Here is a 24444-nt window from a genome sequence, read left to right on the forward strand (position 1 = left end):
AGTACATGTGACCCCGTTCAACTTGTCACAAGTTGTACATCGGCGTTCAGCCATTTGAAAAGCAGGGCAACCTACAGAGACCGATCATGTCACTTATAGCGAGATCTCTGTTACGCACCGGTTTATTTGCTGCACCCAGAGGTAAAAATAATCATGCATCGTACTCATTAACTCAAAATACGCTATAAATACACACTCTTATTACGGTACACTACTAGTTAATGGTGGCAGTCGTGGTATAGCCCAACAATGCACTCGGTCGGGAAGGGGGGTGGGGGTCGTCTGTCTGTATTATGACGCTAAACCCCCGACACATTCCATGTACGCAAGGTTAGTCATGGTACAGCCCGTGTAAATACACTGGGTTTTACAGGGGGGGGGGCGTTCTGTGAGTTGTGTGTACAAACACAGTCAGCTGGCGCAACTGTGAGTTGTTTATACAATGGAGCTAAAATAAGATATTAGCTCCATATACACATCCTCTCCAGCTGACTGTATTTATACAGACATTAAGCAGAAAAGTGCACAATACCGTATTTTGCAGAACGATGTACCTTATAAACATATTTGTAAATGAAAAATCTAAACATCAACTTTTATTCAAATTCTAATATTTAATAGTGGTTGAACTCATGATGGTGTTACAATACAATTTCTGGATTGATCAATTTAAAATCTAGCAGCCATTTTGATTTATAAAAAACTTTATTGACATGTTATCCCTATTAGACAAAAAATTTAAGAAAGAAAATAAAATCTAAATTAAAGTGCCTGTGAAATGGCTGCTATTTTCACGCCTAAAATTATCAATTAATACATAAATATTATTAATTTTTATGTTTCTAAGCATAAATTATTTTTTAAGTGAAAAAATGCGTTTTGAACTCAGTCTACAGCAACTTTATTTTTTGTATTTTAAAACGAGGCTCCTCATTAGCTATTCATTTCCATACAGAAATTCCCCTTGTGACGTCATAATAAATGAAGTAACTAAATACATTTGAATAAGATAAATTACATTTTTGGTTTTGGAAATTACATAATCCTTTGGTAGTGTCTCGCAGTGATGTATATAGAATAGAATAGAATAGAATAGAATAGAATAGAATAGAATAGAATAGAATAGAATAGAATAGAATAGAATAGAATCGAATCGAATCAAATCGAATCGAATCGAATCTTTATTGCTATCATACCCCATATTTGAGGTTTTGATGAAAAGTACAATATAGTAACAAACACTATTAATAATACAGGGAAAATCAAACAAGATTCTCAATTTCTAAACATAGAAAAACTGGGTAATATGTTTTTTCTGAAGCAGCTGGTTTAAGCATTTCACTTTTAATTGAATTTTCTTATATGTTTAAACAGTTATAAAAGTGTTCCGCCACATCATTTATAATGTTTTCATTCTTAATGTTTAAAATATTAATTGATAACTGCCCATATTATTGACCCATTGTTTACAAGTATTCCCGGATGTTCGTCATATGTTGGTCTAACATACAATAACAGAGCCAACCCAGAGCCATCTGGAATTTGGTTATTGTGCACAGTTATAACAAAAAGAAATATGATGCAAGGATTAGTAAATATTTGATAAAAAGAGCCCCTGTAATATGCAGGGCTGTGGTTGGCAGAATGGTCTGACGGTATAATACTGAAAATATACACACAGGGCTGTAAACAATTAACAATCAAATGACAAATTAATATTAATGTATAGCCAATTAGCCACTTGAGTTTCACATGCAGGTTTCACCACAATAGACCATTTTCCGTACACTGCGAGAATCACGCGTTATGCGTGAAATCGAACGTAAAAACAGGACAAACAAAGGTCATAGCGTCGTAGTCGCGTCAAACATTGCGTGGGATTCGGCAAACGCGAAAGTATTTTGGGGACATTTCCATGCTTAATAATGTGCTGTCCACATTTGATGATAGGCAATTTCGATTAAGTGAGGGTATTCGGAAGCAATATTCCTCTGTCGAAGATCGGCCAGTCAATGTAAGCTGCGAAATAAAGAAATTCTAGTTCAAAATCAAATCGTTCGATTTTTGCGGCAGACGTTCGACGCGCGTCTTTCATGCATCTCGCGAGATCTCGCAAATGTTCGGAAAATCACCTATTTTCTGTTGAGATACTAGCATGTAAACGCTCATAAACTTCCATAGAAAAGTCATAATGTGTGATGTCAGTCCGTGGTCGAAAATATCAAATTGATAAATTGAAATAAAATCTTGTAATACTATATTCACTGTGAAACTGCTCTTACTTCCACAGCTATCAAACTTACACAAGTACTGTGTTCAGCTAGGAAGATGTCTTCCAATTCTTTACCACAGTTTGAGACTTTAGCAGTGACCAGTCCAAAGGAATATGTTTACCAAGTTGAACTGAATCGACCAAAAAAACTCAATGCAATGAACAAAGCTTTCTGGAGGTTAGTTATTTTGATGGTTTAGAACATTATCCTTTGTCTTCTGATTTTGTTTGCACAATTTTTTTTTTCAAGCATAGCATTTTTTTTTCCATAGTTTATGATTTGCTGTGACAATGTTGCCCACAAGTTGTTTTATTAATCTTTTCACCACTAGTTCCCTATTTCATCAGAAACTCACAAAATAGTCTCGTATAAAGGTCTGCACTTTCCATCAGAAGAATGGGACAAAAATAGCCTAAATTTTTGAGTAAAAACTGAAAATTTGGTATGTTGGTTCCAAAATTAGGGTTAATTTCCAAAATTATTGAAGAATATAAGAAAAAAGTGCAGAAAAGAAGGAAGTCAGGTGGTGAAAAGGTGTATATTTAATGTCAACAACAACAAACAATGTCGTTATTTTATCTTCGAACATGAATAACCTGGTTTTATTTTATCAACTGCAGGAGAGTTTGGTGTTGAGGGGTTATGACACCAATGTAGTGTTTTTGTCAAATTTTATCTCTTCTAATAGCCCAGAAATTAATAAGTTTGTCTGTGTATCAATTCAGGGAGATGGTAGAATGCTTTAATGGCATTGCTCAAGATCCAAACTGTCGGATTGTTATACTAACTGGTGCAGGAAGAGCTTTCACATCAGGTATCAGCTGGTATTTAGTGTAAGAAATAGACAAGGGATGAAGGCTCCATCAAGCTCATATTTTTTAAACTGGAAAAAAACAGTCGAACAGAATGAAGAAAAAAAAATTTAAAAAATACCAGCTTGAAGAATATTGGTTGCTCTTTCAAATAATGAATGAATATGAATAATTAACAGTTGACCCGGAAGCACGGCACAGTTGGAGGCGTGGCCTGCTCAGAATTTGTCAAGAACCAATCACAAGACTGGTTACAAACCAGTTGAGCGAGGCTAACCGAGTTGTAAACTCATTGTTGTTCGTGTCAACTTTTTACTTTTTCGACTTCTCCTTGAAAACTACAAGTCTAATTGTAGTTTTTATAACTTAGTGTATATGTACCCTGGATAGACCTTCAATTCTCTAATTGAAATTTCTACTATCTCAGACGAGAGGCTGCTTGTTTTGTTTTTTGACCTAGCCAGCCCTGATATAACTTTCAAAATGTGAATGCCGCACATAATTAAATTAATTAATAATGTGTTTTTTTTGGAGATAATATATGGCAAACTTTTTTTAATGAATTTCAGATGAATTGTGTGCAATTTCAAAGTTTTAAAACAAACTATTGTATCCTACAATGTTTTGGCATTTATGATGGAACATTTTTGTTGAAAACATCATCGCTAAAATGTAAAAGGCTATGCTGAATCTGTTTTTTTTTTATTATTATCTTGTAAGGTCTTGATGTAATGGACCACGCTGATGTGCTGATGTCGATGGATGGTGAAGACGATGTTTCAAGAAAAGCATTCAAATTCATACAGTTTATCAAAAAATATCAGGAAACATTTACAGTTATTGAAAAAGTAATAATATGTACAATTTGTTAAACAATTTATAAACAAAGTTTCAATATCTCAAAAACTGATTAATAGTTAGTAGACACAAAAGTATCTGTTTTTGCAGACCTAATTAGTTTTGGTGCTACATTTATGCAAATTAATTACCATTTTAATTCTTTTCTCATCATGTGGAGAACCAGGATGAACAAAAAATATGATCAAGAATTATAATGAATTGATGATGTAATTGCAAAGAATAACATCATTTTTGACTCCCATGTGCGAAGCACAAAATGGGAGTCTTTGCAGTTAGTGTGTCTGTGTGTGTGTATATGTGTGTGTATGTGTGTGTGTATGTGTGTCCGACTGTTCCACTGCTATCTCAAGAACCATACATCAGTTTTTAATGAAACTTGGTGCATAGATGCTCTGGGCCAATGCGCAGATTTGATTAGGTTCTGGTAAAAATCCATGCTCGTTAATTACCTATTTTGCATGATAATTAGCTAATTTTTAGCTGTTCTATGACTGTTCCACTGATATCTAAAGAACCACTCATTGGATTTTGCTGAAACTTGGTACATAGATGCTCTGAACATATGCGCAGATTTGATTAGTTTTTAGTAAAAATCCATGCATATTAATTACCTAATTTGCATGATAATTAGCTGATTTTTAGCTGTTCCATGATTGTTCCACTGATATCTAAACAACCACTCATTGGATTTTGATGAAACTTTGTACATACATGCTCTGAACTAATGCTAGGTTTTGATTAGTTTTTAGTAATAATCCGTGGATACTAATTACCTAATTTGCATAATGATTAGTCAATTTACGGTTTTCCCACTGATATCTCAAGTACTAATCATCACATTTCAATGAAACTTGGTACATAGATGTCATATGACACTGCACAGACCTGATAGTTTTTATGGTAATATCAGTACATATTAATTACCTAATTTGCATAATTAATTAATTTTCAGCATTTGATATAAGTACTAATCATCACATTTCAATGAAACTTGGTACATAGATGTCATATGACACTGCTCAGACCTAATAGTTTTTATGGTGATATCAGTACATATTAATTACCTAATTTGCATAATTAATTAATTTTCAGCATTTGATATAAGTAGTGAGCATTACATTTCTATGAATCTTGGTACTTAGATACTCAAGGTCTATGCAGAGATTGATTGTTTCTGATAAATATTTGTGCATATTAATCACCTAATTTGCATAATTAGTTAATTTTCAGCTTTTCCACGGGTATCTCAAGTACTAATCATCGCATTTCAACGAAACTTGGTACATAGATCCTTTAGGACTATGCAGAGACCTGATTAGTTTTAGGATAAATAATTGTGCATATTAATCACATTAATTAATTTGCATAATTAACCAACTTTCACACTGATATCTCAGGTCCTAATCATCACATATCAATGAATCTTTGTACAAGGATACTGTAGGACAATAGACAGACCTGGATAATTGTGGGTTAAAATCTGTACTTGTTAATTACCTAATTTGCATAATTAACCAATTTTAAGCTTTCACACTGATATCCATACTACTAATTATTCCATTTCAATCAAACTTAGTACAAAGATGCTCTAGGACAATGTACAAACCTAATTAGTTTGAGGTAAAAATCTGTTCGTATTAATTCCATAATAAGCATAATAATTCATAATTTTTTGGTTCTAATCATGTTTCAATTAAACTTGGAAACATAGATTTTCTGTTACATTGCGCAGACCTCATTAGTTTTACACTCAAATCTGTTCATATTAATTTTCTGATTTGCATAATTAGTTTTTCGCTAAGTAATTTCGAATTATATTTAATGTGTCTCCAATACTCTCAGCACATGGGAGTTCTTTCTAAGCTTTCTTTGATTATAATTTAGTTTTCCACAATGGTTCAATTTTATTAGTGTAACTGTAATTTGCTCCAGAAAGAAACATGATCATGTGGCCTACCTGGCATTATGTATTTGTTCTTGATTTCTGTTGTAGTGTCGTAAGCCTGTGATAGCAGCGATTCACAATGCTTGTGTTGGAGGTGGCGTTGACATGATCACAGCTTGTGACATCAGGCTATGTACTGAAGATGCATGGTTCCAAATCAAGGTGGGTCGGTTCGTGTTTGTTTTTAAAATATTATATAATGTATTCTAAACAATAAAAATGTACTAAGAAATGAAATGTTATTGATGTCGTTACTGAAATCAAGTTCATTTCAAACTACAGCAGTCCCAAATACTGTAAACAAATAGTTGTGTTCACTATAAAATATGAATAAACAAAGTCAGTGCAGAGAAAAGTGAATTATTTCATCTTTTGGTGTCAATAAACTTTCTTTTTATTTTAAAATGATATGAAAACCCTATCAATTGCCATCATTAACTGTTGATTATGCACATTCACTTAATCATGTAGTCACTGTAATACTCTACTCCAACAACCAACAGTTTTTTTACATTAATACCCAGTGATGAAATTTAATTCATTCTTGGCTCTAGGAGGTAGAGCTAGGCCTTGCTGCTGATGTTGGTACACTACAGAGACTTCCTAAAATAGTGGGAAATGACAGCTTAGTAAGAGAGCTAGCTTACACTGCTAGAAGATTCCAAGCTCTGGAAGCCAAGGGATGTGGGCTTGTCAGGTCAGTAGGCATCATTGAAGGTAGTTCGCTACCACTATTAAAACATTGAAAAATCGGACCACAGTAAATCATTCAAAAATTGTTGTATAATGATACATGTCAATCATATTTAACATTTTTTTTAAGAAAGAGAAGGATGTCTTTTACAGAAAACATATGCAAAATAATCTAAAAAGTTGCCATTTTGTAACATTTTCCATAGGATTTCATGTAAACACAATATTCCATGGATAACTTGTACTGATATTCAAAATGATATTCATGCAAGTCATATGTAGCCCTTATAATACTACAAATCATTTTATAGTATAGGTCACCAAACAAAATTTAGAAATGTGATAATTTTTTATCAATCTCTGAGGTTGTTTTGTGAAAAATTTAGTGTGGTTACCCTTTATTTTTATTTCAGAATTTTGAACATATTATAACCAAACCCCCCTCTGAATATTTTTTGTCAATGGTAGCAAACTATTTTAAATGCAGGAACACAGACCTGTGGCATGTACCATAGTCATTATGCTGACTTCACAGAATTGTGCACCTTGGCAATATTTGTGAAATAAAAATGGCTCTGCAATATATAATGAATAGACACTGAAAAATTAAACCAGATGCATTTTTAATCCCTCTGGCACATAGTGCAGGCGGGTATATTGTGGATACCGGCATCCGTTTGTACACCAACACAAAGTAATATCAGGAGCATTATTGCAGATACAGACACACATACAATGTCATATTGAAGACTACCGATAGATGTGATGAACATATTTAAGAATGTAGTAGAGATTTTCAGGAAGTAAAATTCACACTAACTATTTTCAGAGAAGAATATTTTTCCTCTAAAAATGTACAATAAAACGATTTCGCTCAACTTTGTTTCAATGTCTATCTATCTACAAATTTGTTTTTACATTTAGGAAACCTAGTCTTCATAATCCGTTAATTTAAAATCTCTATGACTGTGTTCATATAACCGTTACATCTACAAGCTCTGGAAAAATGAAAGGAATCTTACTCATTTGATTGATCATTTTGATGTCAAAATTAGAACAAAGATTCACAAATTTGCATATCAATAGATAAATAGAGGATTTGCTACATTGATTTTTTTGAATATTCATGAAATAATAATGTTTTGATGTGGATGGCTACTGATAATTCTATAAATTCTATTTTGATTAATATGTGGCAAATAATTTTACTACTTCTTCAATACAATATATGGTCATGTGACCTCATTAAAAATGCATAAATGCCATGTCTTGAGAACTACTGGAGATAGAGACATTCAACCAGTGCTTGTAATAAAGATGCATGGAGTCCGCCATCTCTGATAGCTTTCTTATTACAAAACAATGGTGACGATTTATTTCTTTATTTATTTTAGCCAAGTTTATAAAGACAAAGACACTATGATTGAAGGTGCACTAGAGTTGGCTTCCACGATAGCCAGTCAGAGTCCTATAGCTGTCCAGGGAACCAAAGTCAACTTGATATATTCTAGAGATCACTCTGTGCCAGAGGCATTAGATTACATTGTAAGTTTAATTGATTTATTATATTATATGACTCTTGGTCCTATTAAAAAAGTGATATTTAAAAGTAAATATCCTTGCCAGACTTTTTTAATTTCATTTGGGTACTGGGAGGTCTTATCTCATAGACAATCATACTACAATACAACTGACCTTCAAGAGAAAACATTGTATACAAATCTAGTTTAATTTAATAAGAAACTTGTTTGAATTCATATTGTGTAGTTAATTTTGATATTATCAATCCACAATTCCTATATTTGATAGTGTATATAACGACCAGAAAATGGTACATCACAGATTCACAAAGTAGGAAATTCAAGTCTGATCTATTATTGTTCATAGCATAATGAGATAATGCAGGTCTTCTGAGTACTCTTATTAATTGTAACTAAGCTAGAAGTGCTTTAAATTGATTTAGGGATGTAACATTCACTATGAGAAAAAGTACTTCCTGTTGTTAATTGTAACTAAGCTAGAAGTGCTTTAAATTGATTTAGGGATGTAACATTCACTATGACAGAAGGTATGAGAGAAAAAGTACTTCCTCTTGTTGATTTTACAAGACTGCTTTGCAATATTTCTTATCATGTCCCCTAGTAGTTGATAGACTAAGCTTAAAACTCTTCCCCTAAAGGAACTTTTTTCGTCAGCCACAAACATCTTTGCAGTAGGAATGACTAATTAGTTCAACGTCTTGAAGTGCTACTTCAAAATAATATTAAATTCTTATGAATTTGTCACTATACTTAGTTTTGGTTTCAAAAGAAAAAAAAAAACACTGAAGTGTTGGCAAATCATTCATCTACAACAAGATTGACAACTATGGCACTTAAATTATTTAAAAGTAATGCCACTTTTAATGAGAATTCTTCACACCTTAGATCAGCATTTGATATTAGCAAATTCTTCTTTTGTTTCACAGGCTGCTTGGAACATGAGCATGTTACAAACTGAAGACTTAATGAAAGCCATTCAAGCTGGTATGGCTAAAGAAAAAGCAAATTTCTCCAAACTGTAAAGCATGATGCACCAATCACATGTTATGTTTACAATAAAATGTACATTATCATGTTTATACAGGGTTACCTTTTCATCCATATAATCTACTGATATTGTTGCATAACTAGACCAAATGGTTGCCAAGAATAGGAGAGCCATAAGACTCAATTGTTTTTGCACTGCAAAAAGTGTTGTATTCTCATTGCATCTACTTTTTCAAATACTACATGGATCAATTTAATCCATTTTGATGCAATGACGAGAAAGAGTTATGGAACACCATTTCAAAGATAAAAAACAAATCTTGTGGTTCCCTCGCTCTCACCACAATCTTGGTGGTCATTTTTGTCTTAGGTATATGAAGCCAAATTCAGCAACGTCAGGTTACCACAGTTTTGTCAATTGATTTCAGGGTTACTAAAAGTCAATTTGCTTGTGTGATGAAACAAATGTTGTTTTCATAAAATGCAAGTTTCATCACAATAATCAATTATATAAGATATGTAAATTGTACTGAGGATCCTATTAAAATAATAAAAATCTAAAAGATACATAGATAGATATGTGTGGTTTTTACCTTGCCCGTATCATCAAAGATGGAAGGGAAATGTATATTAAGGGAAATATTTCTGTCCGGCGTTGTCGTTGTCGTCGTTAATAATTGTTATTGTGTGCACAATAACTTTACTAATTCGTCTGGCTTACTTTTGTTTGTTTTTTTGTTTTTTTCAGTGTTTCTTATTGTTATTATTTTATTATTGGGTAAATAAATAAATAAATAAATATTATAAATGCAGCACTTTTTTCTGTTTTTATACTAAAATATTTACATGAATCAAGGACATTCGGTAGACTGCTTTCCCACTATTGTTTCAATCCCAAAACTTGTTTGTATTCAAAATTAATTATGACAATGCATATTCATTTTGTTACAAACTATGATAAAAGGAATAATATTATATAACAAAGGGCAAGGTCGCCAGAACCCTTGCACTCAATTGCGTCTAGACCAGAAGTTGTCATTAGCAGCTAACATCAGCACTAATGTTTAAAAAGAACATTTTGTTGGCGTAGAATCCGACCAGGCTTCTTGGGTATTATTTTGATGTTTAGCTTTTGACAACTATAAATCTTCACAAGCTTGGGTTGAATATGTATTGTTTTGTGGTGTATATGCAAGTTCACGTTGTGTTGTTTGTATGACATGTTGAAGTATATTGCATGCCTTATGTATTCTATCATTGCCCAAATAATGTTGATACACTTATAATTAATCACAATCTTGTTGGTTTTGTTGTGAAAAACGTTTTCTCTGATAGACTTTTACAAATAACAAATTGTACAGTTTGTCTGATATACATTTATTTGGAGTATTCCTCAGTATTCGTTATCGCTTCAGGATTTCCAATTTGATCAGACCATTGCTCCTAGACACAGCCGATTTCATGAGAGGGTGGTAAAAATGACAATATTTCTGAGTATTTTCAGACGTAATTGTTTGAATATTCTCGTCAATATTTAAATTACAACTAGCCATGTTCAACGCTGATGTCGCAAACGATACTCTGTTGACGTGGATAATTTCTCAATCGTAAGTTCATCTCTCTATTACATGTATATGTCTGGATAGACCTGTATCCTGTACTACATCTAAGATTTACCACACAACATAACAGTGAAAACAGTTCAGATTCAAACAGTGGGAAAAATTCAAATGAGATATACGGATTCAATATAAGGTGTAACTTTTTTAATCATACGAGCGTTTTGCCCCTATACACAGTGAATTTACTTGCGTTCACTTTTATTCACCAACAGTATCTAGCGTAACCCACACAATCACGAAATCAGTGGTTTATAATCACGTGCGACTGGATGGGGTTAGGGTAATTCGTGACCCCTGTACATCAAAGCCCGTTTCAAGCTGTTATGATAGTGTATTTTGTCTGAACGTGTTACCTATTGGGAGCAGTTGTGAGTGGGAAAAAATGTTGTTCCCAAATTAGTCATCCAGCATTAACTGTGGTTTGGTATATGTAAATTTATTTCTGACAAAAAACGCAGAATCGTACGCGAAGTCGTACAAAATGTATTAATTTTATATTTGTTCAATCTTTCAGTTATGTAGGATTGTTTACATATGCACCTTAACGTGTTAATCTGTGTGTGTTCATTTGGCGCACCATAATATACTCAGTACTAATTACACAAGAAAATATTGCACAGCTTCACAGCTTGTGATTAGTATGTTATTTTTTTTTGTACCTGTCTGCAATGCAACGTGATCGAATAGCACTCACAATCTGTCAAGGTTTACCCCAACAATCCATTTCTTCTTAAAGTTGACATTCTTATATTTGGTACCAAGCATTATTTTGAATAGTCCATTGATGTTATGATACCTTTATATGTGTTTAAGCATGTCCATACACTAAGGAACACGATGAAAAAAATATATATAGACCGTATTGGTAAAAATCTTTTAAAAATTTATTTGTGTCTTAAATGGTATTTAGACATACCAATAATTAGTTGACTATAATTCTTGTAAATTGTAGGACAAGAGTAAGTAATGCATACTGCATATACATTAATTAAAAACAACTTGAAGGTTATGTATGTCGGATATTAGAGATCGCACAAGGCAATTTTCCCAGTATGGCTGAAATTATTTTAAAATAATATAGTGTTAGTTATCTAATCTGGTGATTTGACGCCATCTGTAAAATCGTTTACTGGTGCGCCACATAATAATGACGATCACGTGACCATCGCGTGGCGTCATTGCAACATATATATTATACGTGTATTACTACTGTGCCAGTAATTCAAATCTCTACATTGGGTGAAGACATTGCAATAGCAGGTACGTTTATCGATAGTTTAAATTGACATTTAGTGTAAAATCCGACTAGGCTATATTTATGGTGTATTTACGCACCCAGCTCTTTTGAAATACTGTATTCGTGTAGTTCATTGTTGCTTCTGTTATCAAACTCAATTTTAGGGTGAGAATGTTTTGTTTCAACTATTCATTATGCCAATTAGACAATCAATTTTGATTCCAGAAGCTTAAACATCTTAGTAATAGAAAGTGGTATATATACATGTTCTATATAGGATTTGCTAATGTTTTGAGGAACTGCTTATTTAAATGTGTACGAAAAATAGGGCCAGCTTACTTTCAACTACAACTTATTTCAAATTGCCAATTTTCGCCATCAGATCGGTTCTGTCAATCACTCAAAGTAGGATAGTCATTTTGCTAGACAAATGCTGTCGACTGTCACCAGAACAATAACGACCAAAACCTAATAAACCTGGCCTGAAATTGTATTTTCGACAAACAAAAAGGGTGACATCGCAGTGCTTCTTACCAGGGCTTCTTACCGAGTCGCTATTTGGATTTTAGCGAACTGAAGTTGTTCAGAATCGAGAATGGAGAAAACAGACTGATGTTAATATGTTCCTTCGGCATGGTTATATTACCTTGTTTTAACACTCACAGCCAGTTAGATGAACGATGAATAAATGATATTTCTAAACGTCGAAGATGTATATATATGACTGCACATAGAGCAAATGATATGACGTTTTTTTTGTTAATGTTTAAAGACCTCAAGAGACTATTTTACAACTTGCAACGTAATCTCATTTGTAATTTAGTTTTATTCTGAACCTATTTATCGAATTAACCCTATTTATGTTTTCTGAAAGTATGAAAGCCGTCTCAATATTGGCGTTATTAGTTGTCATGGTGTGTATATGTATAACGGACTCAAAAGACATATGGAAGCCACCCCCAGAAACCACAACTGAACCCCCAGTTACTCAGGTAAGATTTTTCAATGATATAATAACATCACTAAGTCATGAATTTCTATGCAATTGTAGATACGAGAGGTCTGTTCAGTTAATATCGACGTTCAGCGTGGGCGGTGTAATATCAACATATTAAAACTTACTTAAAAATATGGAGATATTTTACATTTTTTGTTGAGCCAAATCGCAACAATTTTCATCAACTGTCCACCTCAACGTGAACGTTAACAATTTGATGCAAACCTTGAAAAATATGATTTATAATACAGTAACAATGGAACTACGTTATATTATTAATAATCACGAAAATTTGTTTTCTTCGTGACGATCTTAGCACCGAAGAAGCGATGAAAGAAAAACGCGAACCGGTGAGTGACTAGTTTCAATTAGGTATCTGATAGTTTAATGAACAACGTCGTTCGGTGGTGTTTTTTCTTCTACGTATTCAAGGTATCATAAAAGGACATAAACCCCCCCTTTTTTTTCTAAACACGAATTGAACGATTGTATGTCTTAAAACGTGTAATATATTCCTATTGTAATTACTGTTGAAAATATAAGATTAACACATCTCCCCTGTTATTGTATTGAGAATTCCTTATATAAGGTTTATATTGTAATTACTGTAGACTTCCAAGACAGTATATACTACCTGGCAAAGACACGAAGTATATTGTGCTAATGTCTAGAAAAAATCTTAAATTCACTTCCCGTATTAACACGTATTCTGATGTTTGGATATTTTGTAAAAAAAAAAAAAAAAAAAATTTAAATTGATAACCATGTGCGGAAGCCCACTAGAGCCAAATTAAAAGCTTAACAAAAGATGAAATATCACGAAATTTCGACTTACCATCTCGAAATCTCGATTTAGCATATCGATATTTCGTCTTAGTATCTTTCGAGATGTGATGTCGAAACATCGAGATGTTAAGTCGAATTTTCGGAACATTTATTTTGTCACTCAAAACTAACTCAATCAAATTTGTTTGCTGCACTGTTCAGATAACAGGTTGCAAGTAATGTTTCCTTCTTTCTGTCTACAATGGCAATGCCAAATTAACTGATCTTAATATTACTCATACTTATAACATAAAATGTCACCATAACACAATGCACAAGTAAGTGTGTAATTTGCATAATTTACAGCTGCCATTGGACATGGTGATCCTCATATGATGACATTCGACGCACAGGAGTACGATTTTGAAGGCTATTGTAGTTATGTCCTCGTCAAAGATTGTCTAAAGAAGAGTTTCAAAATAATTGCCGACTTTCGTGGCCAGTATGCGCCAAATAAGCCCCCAACAAGAATGGTAGCTATTACTATAACTGGTGAAGGAATACCTGAAATACGTTTACTAGAAGATAATACGTATTCGGTGAGTAGAGAAAAATATTTGATCTAAGATTAACTTGTATCACGCAAAATATTAATACAACATGTGTATCAATATTAAGATTCATATCAATAACATTATGCGATTTATTTATTCCATGTCTCCAAACAAAATTTACGATTACTTACTTTTACAATAGCAATACATTTTTTTATAATAGCGAGTCAGCACAATTGCGGTGGTGGCTGGGGTTGGAAACACACTGTCTCCTAATGCTGGGATCATAACAGCTGTTCGTCTACATAAATAAATATCAGAAATTACGTATAAACATGATTGGGAACAGTCGCCCAATGTAGACCATTCAAAGAACTGATATTGCAGAATTTAGTTTAGATATCTAAAAAAGCTAAATAAGTCACACTCATTACGAGCAACAAGTTATTTCTAAATCAATTGTAGTATCGGTAATGTTATGCACGCATAAATACAGCCTTTTTTCATATTTAAGAATTGTTTGAAAGAATGAACCGTTGTAATTACGCATGATGTTTCAGGAAACGCACATGTACAACATGATTACGACCCATAATTACAACCAGGGGCGTGGACTATGACATAATGTCATTGATATAAATGTGCCTATTTCCTTCAGATTGGTGGACAATTGCACAATAATACCAGAGAAACAGTAAATATCCATCGCGACTGGGGTTTCATTACTGTAAGAGGTAGCAGACCTACCGTGAACTTAACTGGACTCAAACTCATTGTTATATGGAATGGAGGAACACACAGAGTGAGGATCAATCTTGACAATACAGACATGCACGGACACGTGTGTGGCTTGATGGGAAATGCTGATGGAAATCCCGATAATGATTACATCAAACCAGATGGCTCTATTGTTTATGATGTCAATGAGTTTGGAAATAGTTGGGCTGTACCTGGAAGGTAATTAGCTGTTCATTCAAATATTAAAAACCTAGTATTGAAAGGTACAAACTTCCATTAACATCGACGACCAACTATTTTATTTACAATAAGTTGATTTGAATTACAATTACAAAGTGAATATCTACGAATTGAATGCTGCCACACTTGGTTCGAGAATAGTTATTTAGAGTAATACTTGCACTAACAATAATATGTCCATCTTTGTATGTTTAATATTATGTAATTATGTTTACACATCGCTCTTAAATCTATTTACAGCTGCCCATAGACGCACAGTGGTGAAAGTGGCACTATATACATCATTTTACGGAACACAAGACCAAGTTTCATATTTAATTATTTAAACGTAGACGTTGTGGGCTTAACATTGGCATGCTTACTTTAAATCTAATACTTATTCTGTCACTTCTTTCGTGAAATAATAAATGGGAAACATACAATATATCATATACTTGTTTCAGTCACAAATGATATTGTATACCAGTGTGCATGGTCTGCAGAACCCCCCCCCCCCGCTAATCCCAGTGAGCACTATACGGGCTTTAGATTGTGTACAGTTCATGGCAAATGTCAACTAACAGGCTATGCCATGGCTAAAAAATATGAGAATTTTAATCTGATTTTCTTATAATTATCCATCATATCTTTATTTCTAAGCTCTACAATTATGAAGAGCTCTGCGTTCGCAGAGCTACTGGACACATTGACTCCACAATATGTGCACGGTTTATGTAAACATAGTGTAATAGTTTAACATGTCTGTTTTCATATAAAGAAATCTTAGAATAGATTGTGTATTAAACAAAGCACGAAATATATGAAAACCCACATCAAAACCAAAACAGAATGTGCCCACAGCGATGTGAAGAAAACCTGTGATAAAATAAATGTCAAACTGAGTAAAAAAGCACAGAAGAAAACCTGTTCGAAAATGGAAGGTGGAGGCAGCGGAGACTGTCGCTCCCCGGGTGTGAAAGGGGCAGGTTGCAGGTGACTGACTATAATAAATATAGCAGTTATTAGTATAGGTTCACCAGCGTTTTCCAGAACTCTGACACGTGCTGTAGTAGCAGACGAATTTATTGTATTCTATTTTGTGAACACTTTTCAGATTGGTGGACGTTTGCATAACAATACAAAAAAGCAGTATATCTGATGAGATTGGAGATTACAAAATTACCAACAAGATTGAAAATGAAAAAGCAGAAAAGGAAATTTGCATGTTGGCTAGAGCTGACTGCGCAGCCTAAAGAAACTAATCTGCAACCTAAATGTAGTATATAGCATATGTTCGCCACCGTCCCATGGATCTTATTAGGTTGTCCTTAACTCTGGCACGTGCTGTAGCAAACCTAAAGTGGAAGATGCATCTGTAAAAATATTGCATTTTAGAGACTGTTGTGAACATCAAAACGTGCGCACACAGGATGGAAAAAAAGAGTTTTAGACAGAAATGTTCATATATGGGCAATTCAGCAAATTGCTATGAAAATCATGTCAAAAATCCTGCTGCCAAAACCAAATAAGGAAATAGTAAAGGCCCTGCTAAATACCATGCAAATTCCAAATCGAGAGGTGAAGTGGGATTTGATTAAAACATTGATTGGCTTACTAGCTGTTTTTGACAGTCACTGTGATACTGCAAACTGTTCATCAAAGTTGCTGGAATGACCGCCACATGAAGCGAGACATGATGGAAATGACAGAGAATTCTAAGACACCCCTTAATAGAGTTAAAATATATTCCCCATTGGAAAACATCCTCGTACTCCCTTTAATATCATGGTCACCTGACTGTACTTTGAAATCGCGACCTGCTGCTGCAGTTTGAGGTTTTCATAGACAAAAACCATTAAAATGCAACATACTGCCACATATGGTACCCGTCAGGATGCTGATTTGCTTCTGGCAATGATTTGAATATGCAAATAGTTTATATTTTTTTAGATAAATCCTTCATTGAACGGTTTTTGAATATCTCGTGGTCGTAGATGAGCAATGTTGACAAGTAAGCTTGTTTACGATAGGTAGAGATGGCGATTGTGTTGCCAGGAATTTTAACACGGAAATATTAGTGAGAATTTTGTAAAGTAGTAAAAGCGTTTTGTCTGAGATCGTCCTGCAAAATACTGCTTTTAAGATGGCGTCATAAACATTAAACTGAGTATGTAAATATACATAACAACTTACGTAATACGAACCGCAAGAAAGCACGTGACTGTGCATCCAAAACATTGTATAACACATATTTAACACATATATCCTAAAATTACATAAATGTACATAAGTGCATAACCAACAATTTAAATGATGAGTGAGAATGGCGCCCCTAAATTCACCATTTCTCACCAAAAATTTGACAACGCATGGGATTATGTCATATTTTAGTACTTGAGATCACACGTTTGAGCCATACAAGATATATAATAATAACTTGATTACACAACTAAATCATAAAGGGATTTTGTAAGGTAAAGAGAATAATAAGACATAAATAAACAAATGTAATAAAAAACTAAAACTGAAAAAAATATAGTACAAGATATATGTACTACTAGTATATGTTTGCAGTCGCATAGAATGTCAAGGAATCTCTGACTTGGTCAGAAAATTATTTAATGCACATCTTGCAGACTTAATTAACAAATTCATTCACTAATATGTGTAACGGTCCAGGGTGGATACTCATGGTTATCTTACGAAATAAAGCTGAAGATGTGTAGTGCCGTAGTTAGCATACTGTAATTCATTTTGGAATAGCTACATGTTATTTTATTCACGGAATCCTTATCTATAACTGCCAACAGTCTCATTGTAGGGAATCGTTTAATTAGCCACATCTTGAATTCTACGCCTTTTAAAGCCATTATGTTCTAAGGTATATACAGTATACTTTATGATCAATTGAGTCCAATAATCTTTTCAACAATACAATGAATGCCTGTTTGTAATCATATTTTTCAGAATTTGTACTAAATAGTTGTCAACAGTTGTCAGTGTTTTCTAAACACGTGTGGATTGTTTCAAGCTGTTATGATTGTTTTTTTTGTCTGAACGTGTCACCTTTTACGAGTAGTTGTGAATGAAACACAATTTTGTCTTTCCTAAACTAGCTCATGGGACATAAACTGTGGTTTGGTATATCACAATCCATTTATTTCTGATGAAAGGCACAGAATCATATGCGAAGTCGCTCAGAATATACTAATTTAATATTTGTTCGACTAAAATTAAATCTATGTAGATGTTTTTTACATATGCATTAGTTTAAAAACAACCTAAAGACATTATGTGTGGGATATTAAAGATATCAGGCAATTATTTCTCCTAATTTTGCTGACGTTATTTTTAAAATAATAAAAATGTTGGTTTTCTAATTAGGTGATGTGACGCCATCTGTATAATCGGTTACTGTTTGTGTGGGTCACGTAATATGACAATCACGTGACCATCGTGTGGCTTTATTCTATCCCATACAGTATACGTATATCACTGCTGTGCCAGTTACATTGAAATAGCAGGTACGTCCATCGGTAGTTTAATTTGCAGTTGAATGCAGGCTATATTTACACATTAACACATCCAGCTTTTTTGAAATAATGGTGTAATTTATTACAGCTAATTATTTGCTTATGTTTTGGGGAGCTGTTTATTTAAATAATAAATATGGCGAGCTTATTTTCAACTACATCTTATTTTCAATTCTATATTTTCGACATTGATTCTGTCAATAATCTAAATCACGTTACTATGTCCTTTGTGATACAGTTTTCTTCTGGACAGATATTTTGCATTCGTCGAAATAACCCTGACTATGTTTTCTGAAAGAATGAAAGCTGTTTCTACATATGCGTTACTGTTTGTCATGATGTATATATGTTTGGCTGAATCGAAACATATATGGAAGCCATCCCCAGCCTCCACGACAACACAAGTTCCAGCTACTCGGGTAAGCTTAATAATTGACTCGTGTGTGCGTAGCACACAATTGGAGTCTTTGCGGATAGTGCGCCTGCGTATCTGTGTGACATCTGATATCTCAAAAACCAATTATCAGATTTGAAACTTGGTACATACATGCTCTGGGATAATGCTCAGACTTGTTTAGTTTTCGTGCACATTAATTACCTAATTTCCATATTAAATAGCCAATTTTAAACATTTCCCTTTGTTTCTCGTGTTACAGTTTATAGGTGTTCCAAAGATATCTTGAGTACCACTGATCACATTTTAATGAAACTAGGTACATAGAAGATTTTATATAAACCACAGATCTGATTACTTCAGGGTTGAAATAAATGCACATTAATTACCTTTCTTTAGTTTCATGTTTTTTAATATGCATAACTGTAATGTACTAAATACGCATGTACTGTGCAGATAGGAACATGCAATGGATGATATCATTGTATTGTCTGACAAGCTATATAACCAAAATATTATCTATGGTCATTATTTCATTGAATATTGTTGTACGGTGACCATAGTTTAGAACCACTCTAAGTGTTGCTTGCAGTTATATCTATAACATAAAAGGCAAGGACAAGTCTATGATATAAATAAGATAAGTCGTATTTCAATAATTTTGCATGCAATAATAAACACTTTATTGTATTGCAGATATATTTTCAATACAGTATTTGTACGTATACCTCTAATACCTTCAACACACGGGAGTTCTTTCTAAGCTTTCTTTAATTAATGATCCAATAACATCACTAAATTATGAAGCTTCAATAGATATCGCCACGATTGTAGATACTGGGGTTTGATCAGTTATATCAGCGTTCACTATTGGCAATGTGCTTATAAACATATTAAAACTTTGTTACCACCATATTGGCACATTTTTATTCACGAATATTTATGTTTTTCTTCGTGACGACCTTAGCATCGACGAAGCAGTCAAGGTAAAGCACGCGCTGGTGGGTAATTTGTTTTAATTATGTATCCAATAGTTTAACTGTACAGTGGTACTTTATCTTCTACTTATTCAATTTTCTGTATAGTAACAATTTCAGAACATGAATTCCAATGAACATGAACTGAATGATTGTATATCTGAAAAAATGTAATATATCCCCATTGTAATTACTGTTGAACATATAATCTGTTATTGTATTGACGTTCCCATAAAAAATACTGCCTACTTTCTAAGATAGTAGATACAAATTTGAAAAACAAAATGCAAAATATATGTCTAGAAATCTCAATATCAATATTCCTAATAAATCCACTTAATTTCCTATCTTTCATTCCTAATCACGTATTCCTATGTTTGGATATTTTGTAGAAAAGTTAAGAAATTAAAAACCTGATGTTTTGTATATAAAAAATAATATTTGTTCAATCACAACAATCTCAGTCAAAGTTGCACTGTGTTAAGGAAACAAGTTCAAAATAATATTTTCTTTCTTTTTCCACAAAAGAACAAAAACATAAGATCGTAGAATCCATCATCACACTCTTAGCTCTATTCATCAATTTAATTTTTGGCCCAATTTATACATATTGTAATTCAAACAGTTTCGAGGTGGTTTAATGGCAATGCCAAATTAACTGATCTTAATATTACTCATACTTAAAACGTAAAATGTCACCATAACACAGTGCATAAGAAAGTGTGTAATTTGCATAATTTACAGCTGCCATTGGATATGGTGATCCTCATATGATGACATTCGACGCACAGGAGTACGATTTTGAAGGTTATTGTAGTTATGTCCTCGTCAAAGATTGTCTACAGAAGAGCTTCAAAATAACAGCCGACTTCCGTGGACAGTATGCGCCAAATAAGCCCCCAACAAAAATGGTAGCTATTACTATAACTGGTGAAGGAATACCTGAAATACGTTTACTGGAAGACAATACATATTCAGTGAGTGGAGATAAATATGGTCTAAGATTAACTTTAATCACGCAAAATATTAATATAAATGTGTATTAATATCTAGATTCATGTGAATAACAATGTGCGATTGTTTTATTTGTCACCAAACAAAACTTTTACCATAGCAATACATGTTTTATAGGATCTAGTGGTTTAAATCAGCACAATTGCAGTGGTGGTTGAGGCTGCAAACACCCTCCCAATGCATAAGATCAAACCAGCTGTTCATCTGCATAGATAAATAGCAGAAATTACATGTAAACACGATTGGGAACAGTCGCCCAATGTAGACAATGCGAAAGACTGATATTGCAGAATTCAGTTTACATATTAAAAAGACATAGATAAGCAGCATAGCTTGTAGTTTCCGTACTGCATATATACACCATTGAAAGGACATGTCATCGATGCATGTACAATGCTCAGTGCCATTTTTTTCATATTTAAGAATTGTTCGAAAGAATTAACCGTTGTGAATATGCATGTTTCAGGAAACACACATCTACAACTTATGATCCAAAAGTATTTTCTTTCATGCGTTGTGTATAACATGTTAATTTGTGAATCGTCGACCATGTTCACACAAGCGGATAGACAACAGCCCATGTTTACACTTTTAGTCTTACCAGGGGCATGTGTTCGATAAATCGGAATATATATTGAATATGACGAGGGCGCTAGTGGTGCATGGAACAGCACGTACACGTAATCATGACAGTAACATAAATCTACCTATTTTTGTCATATCTTTCAGATTGGTGGACAATTGCACAACAATACCAGGAAAACAGTGAATATCCATCGCGATTGGGGTTTCATTACTGTAAGAGGTAGCAGACCTACAGTGAACTTAACTGGACTCAAACTCATTGTTATATGGAATGGTGGAACACATAGAGTGAGGATCAATCTTGACAACACAGACATGCACGGACACGTGTGTGGCTTGATGGGAAATGCTGATGGAAATCCTGATAATGATTACATCAAACCAGATGGCTCTATTGTTTATGATGTCAATGAGTTTGGAAATAGTTGGGCTGTACCTGGAAGGTAATTAGCTGTTCATTCAAATAGTATACACCTAGTATTGAAAGGTACAAACTTCATTTAACATCGATGACCAAATATTTTATTTAAAATTTGTCGATCTGTTAACATGATATGGTAATCAGCCCCCAAAAGTCAATATCCACAAATTGAGTGCTACAGCAGATACAGCCGGCTTTTGAACAATATATGATCTGTACATATATCTGTTTTTACCCGAATATGATATATAGCATTGTATTCATTGTTATGCTAAATCGACTCTATTGCTAGTCGAAAATTAAACAGAGTAGGAGCCCCCACCCTGTAATGCCCTGGGGAGAACCCTGAATCTCTATATGTATAATATCATGAAATTGTGTTTACATATGGCTCTGTCTATATTTACAGCTGCCCATAGATGCAGAGTGGTGAGAGTGGAACTACATACCCCAGTACATCATTTGGTTTAATGGAACACAAGACCAAGTTTCATGATAAATGTGGGCTTAACATTGGCATGTTCATTTTAAATCTAATACTTATTCTGTCACTTCTTTTGTCTTGTTTCAATTACAAACGGTATTGCATACTATTGTCATGAACTAGTTTTCATGTATCTGTTGACCGACTTATTTAGTTGATTACTAGTGAATGGCTGTGTTATATCTGTCATCATTTAGACTCATGCGAGGTCCTGGACGGAACTTGACTCAGTGATTTGGAACTAATTACGATATAACCGTCGCCATCTGGACCGCTATTTCTGATGTTGAGTATTCGCAGTTAGTAATATAGTGAACGATTAATTAAAAGATATGACGTGTTCAGTACTTAGTGTGATTGGCTCTATGATTGAAGGCCACGCCTTAGAGTATTTTAACTTTTCTGTAATTGGTTAAGTTTTTGATACGTTATAAAAAGTCTAAGTCCTAAGTCCACGAGGCGAGAGAGTCTTGGTCAGTGCTGGGCAGAGACCCTGATGAGGCAGTTTGCCTCAAGGCGTTCTCGATGTGGCTAATGACTAGCTATTGAAACGTATTTCGTTGTGTGCGTCTATTTGACTGTAAGGCTTACATGACTTTCCTGGTCTGGTACCTCAAGCAAACGAGATATAGAGACAGACGATATTCCCCCGACACGTGTTGGGGAAACCCCAGAAGAGAAGAATTCCCCGTGATAATATCGTTAAAGTGTCATTCAGGACTATGTTGTATGATCTGCAAAAAAATTTGCAATGATTACTGTAAGCATCATAAGGACTTTAGGTTTTGTACAGTTCATGACAATCTTATCCAACAAAATCGAATTTATAAGCATATCCTAAAAAAAATTGGTCATCATTGGTTACAGCAGGGACAATTATTGTTGATTTGGTGATTAGACACCACGACCTTCAGTGCAGACAAGCTTCAGTGCACTAATATTTCAGGATTTCAGGATTAATCATATTTCACGGTGGTCACAATAATCCTAGGGGCTGTTTGACATATAATATAGTGGGAATGCAGCATTACTGTTGCTGATTTGATTGGAAGGACTCATCTGACATTGTATATCTGAAAATATGTTTTGCGCTCACTGAACAGTAGCTTGACCTCAGTATTTGCAAGAGAGACTTGATTCTTTCATTGAAAATTCTCTCTGCGGTTATACAAAAAGCATTCTAAAAATCTTAAATTTTAAGGTGTAAGCTCTGAAATGTAAAAAGTAAAAAACTGCTATCATCAGAGGGTTCTCCGAACCCACGTATTCCGGTCAGTCAAAATGACTATTTTGAGCTATAGGAATTAATCAGCGATTCTGCCAATGACGGAGATAGAATCTAGGTCAGGGGAAGCCCCATGACCCCAAGATTCTTTTCCCTTACGTCACGAATCACATGACCGAGGCCATATGGCGGCGCCATTACGGCAGGCTATTCACTCTGGTTCCTTTCACTCCGCATCAAGGACTTAGACCAACGCTACGGAAAGAGTGGGGTGGTTGGGGGACCCTAAGTCTATGGTGGATATGTGAATAGGCGGGTTCAGAGAACATTCTGCCTAAATTCACTACGTTTAATTACCCACCATAGACTCCAGTCAGTCAAAATGACTATTTTGAACTGTAGACAGAAGTCGATAGATGGCAGGTTTTCCGAGCAAAGAGAAAATGATGAAAGTCTCTTCCCAGTCCGGGATAATACACTCTACACCACTCATCACATAGCTAAGACCCCCAAAAGAGGGTGGTGTCTTACCTCGCCTGTGCTGTCCCCAGAGCAAAAGGCCAAAAA

At 34.1% G+C, this 24444-nt stretch overlaps 3 protein-coding genes across 4 annotated transcripts; all 3 read left to right on the forward strand.

Moving 5' to 3' along the window:
- The first annotated feature begins 9 nt into the window (after nt 1–9).
- On the forward strand, nt 10–9909 carry LOC100373151 (delta(3,5)-Delta(2,4)-dienoyl-CoA isomerase, mitochondrial-like). Its single transcript, XM_002730738.4, has 8 exons — nt 10–141; nt 2291–2450; nt 2999–3087; nt 3806–3933; nt 5940–6053; nt 6446–6588; nt 7979–8129; nt 9052–9909. The coding sequence occupies exons 1-8, from the start codon at nt 87–89 to the stop codon at nt 9145–9147; spliced, it is 936 nt and encodes a 311-aa protein (XP_002730784.1). The 5' UTR covers nt 10–86; the 3' UTR covers nt 9148–9909.
- Nucleotides 9910–11898: 1989 nt separating this feature from the next.
- Nucleotides 11899–15696, forward strand: LOC102800895 (BMP-binding endothelial regulator protein-like). Its single transcript, XM_006811526.3, has 6 exons — nt 11899–11994; nt 12846–12963; nt 13285–13318; nt 14100–14332; nt 14946–15244; nt 15506–15696. The coding sequence occupies exons 2-6, from the start codon at nt 12847–12849 to the stop codon at nt 15513–15515; spliced, it is 693 nt and encodes a 230-aa protein (XP_006811589.2). The 5' UTR covers nt 11899–11994; nt 12846; the 3' UTR covers nt 15516–15696.
- Nucleotides 15697–18691: 2995 nt separating this feature from the next.
- On the forward strand, nt 18692–23207 carry LOC102802169 (BMP-binding endothelial regulator protein-like). Of its 2 annotated transcripts, none has more exons than XM_006811531.3 (6): nt 18692–18768; nt 19016–19196; nt 20139–20172; nt 20893–21125; nt 21892–22190; nt 22578–23207. In XM_006811531.3, exons 2-6 carry the CDS (start codon nt 19062–19064, stop codon nt 22585–22587), a joined length of 711 nt encoding a protein of 236 aa, XP_006811594.1. In that variant the 5' UTR covers nt 18692–18768; nt 19016–19061; the 3' UTR covers nt 22588–23207. The 2 variants fall into 2 exon arrangements, with proteins under 2 accessions (XP_006811594.1, XP_085350860.1); XM_085494734.1 differs by having other exon boundaries at nt 18749–18768; nt 19031–19196.
- Nucleotides 23208–24444: the final 1237 nt, after the last annotated feature.

This window comes from Saccoglossus kowalevskii, chromosome 2 (genome assembly GCF_978046115.1).
Source record: "Saccoglossus kowalevskii chromosome 2, keSacKowa6.1, whole genome shotgun sequence".
Taxonomy (NCBI): domain Eukaryota; kingdom Metazoa; phylum Hemichordata; class Enteropneusta; family Harrimaniidae; genus Saccoglossus; species Saccoglossus kowalevskii.

Excerpts from the sequence above, each read along its gene's own strand:
- LOC100373151 (XM_002730738.4), top strand. The coding sequence starts at position 87 with ATGTCACTTATAGCGAGATCTCTGTTACGCACCGGTTTATTTGCTGCA. Across the intron at positions 142-2,290 it reads TTTATTTGCTGCACCCAGAG|CTATCAAACTTACACAAGTA; the intron begins GTAAAAATAATC and ends TTACTTCCACAG. Across the intron at positions 3,088-3,805 it reads AGGAAGAGCTTTCACATCAG|GTCTTGATGTAATGGACCAC; the intron begins GTATCAGCTGGT and ends TTATCTTGTAAG.
- LOC102800895 (XM_006811526.3), top strand. The coding sequence starts at position 12,847 with ATGAAAGCCGTCTCAATATTGGCGTTATTAGTTGTCATGGTGTGTATA. Across the intron at positions 13,319-14,099 it reads TGAAAGAAAAACGCGAACCG|CTGCCATTGGACATGGTGAT; the intron begins GTGAGTGACTAG and ends CATAATTTACAG. Across the intron at positions 14,333-14,945 it reads TAGAAGATAATACGTATTCG|ATTGGTGGACAATTGCACAA; the intron begins GTGAGTAGAGAA and ends TATTTCCTTCAG.
- LOC102802169 (XM_006811531.3), top strand. The coding sequence starts at position 19,062 with ATGTTTTCTGAAAGAATGAAAGCTGTTTCTACATATGCGTTACTGTTT. Across the intron at positions 19,197-20,138 it reads CACAAGTTCCAGCTACTCGG|CATCGACGAAGCAGTCAAGG; the intron begins GTAAGCTTAATA and ends TGACGACCTTAG. Across the intron at positions 20,173-20,892 it reads TCAAGGTAAAGCACGCGCTG|CTGCCATTGGATATGGTGAT; the intron begins GTGGGTAATTTG and ends CATAATTTACAG.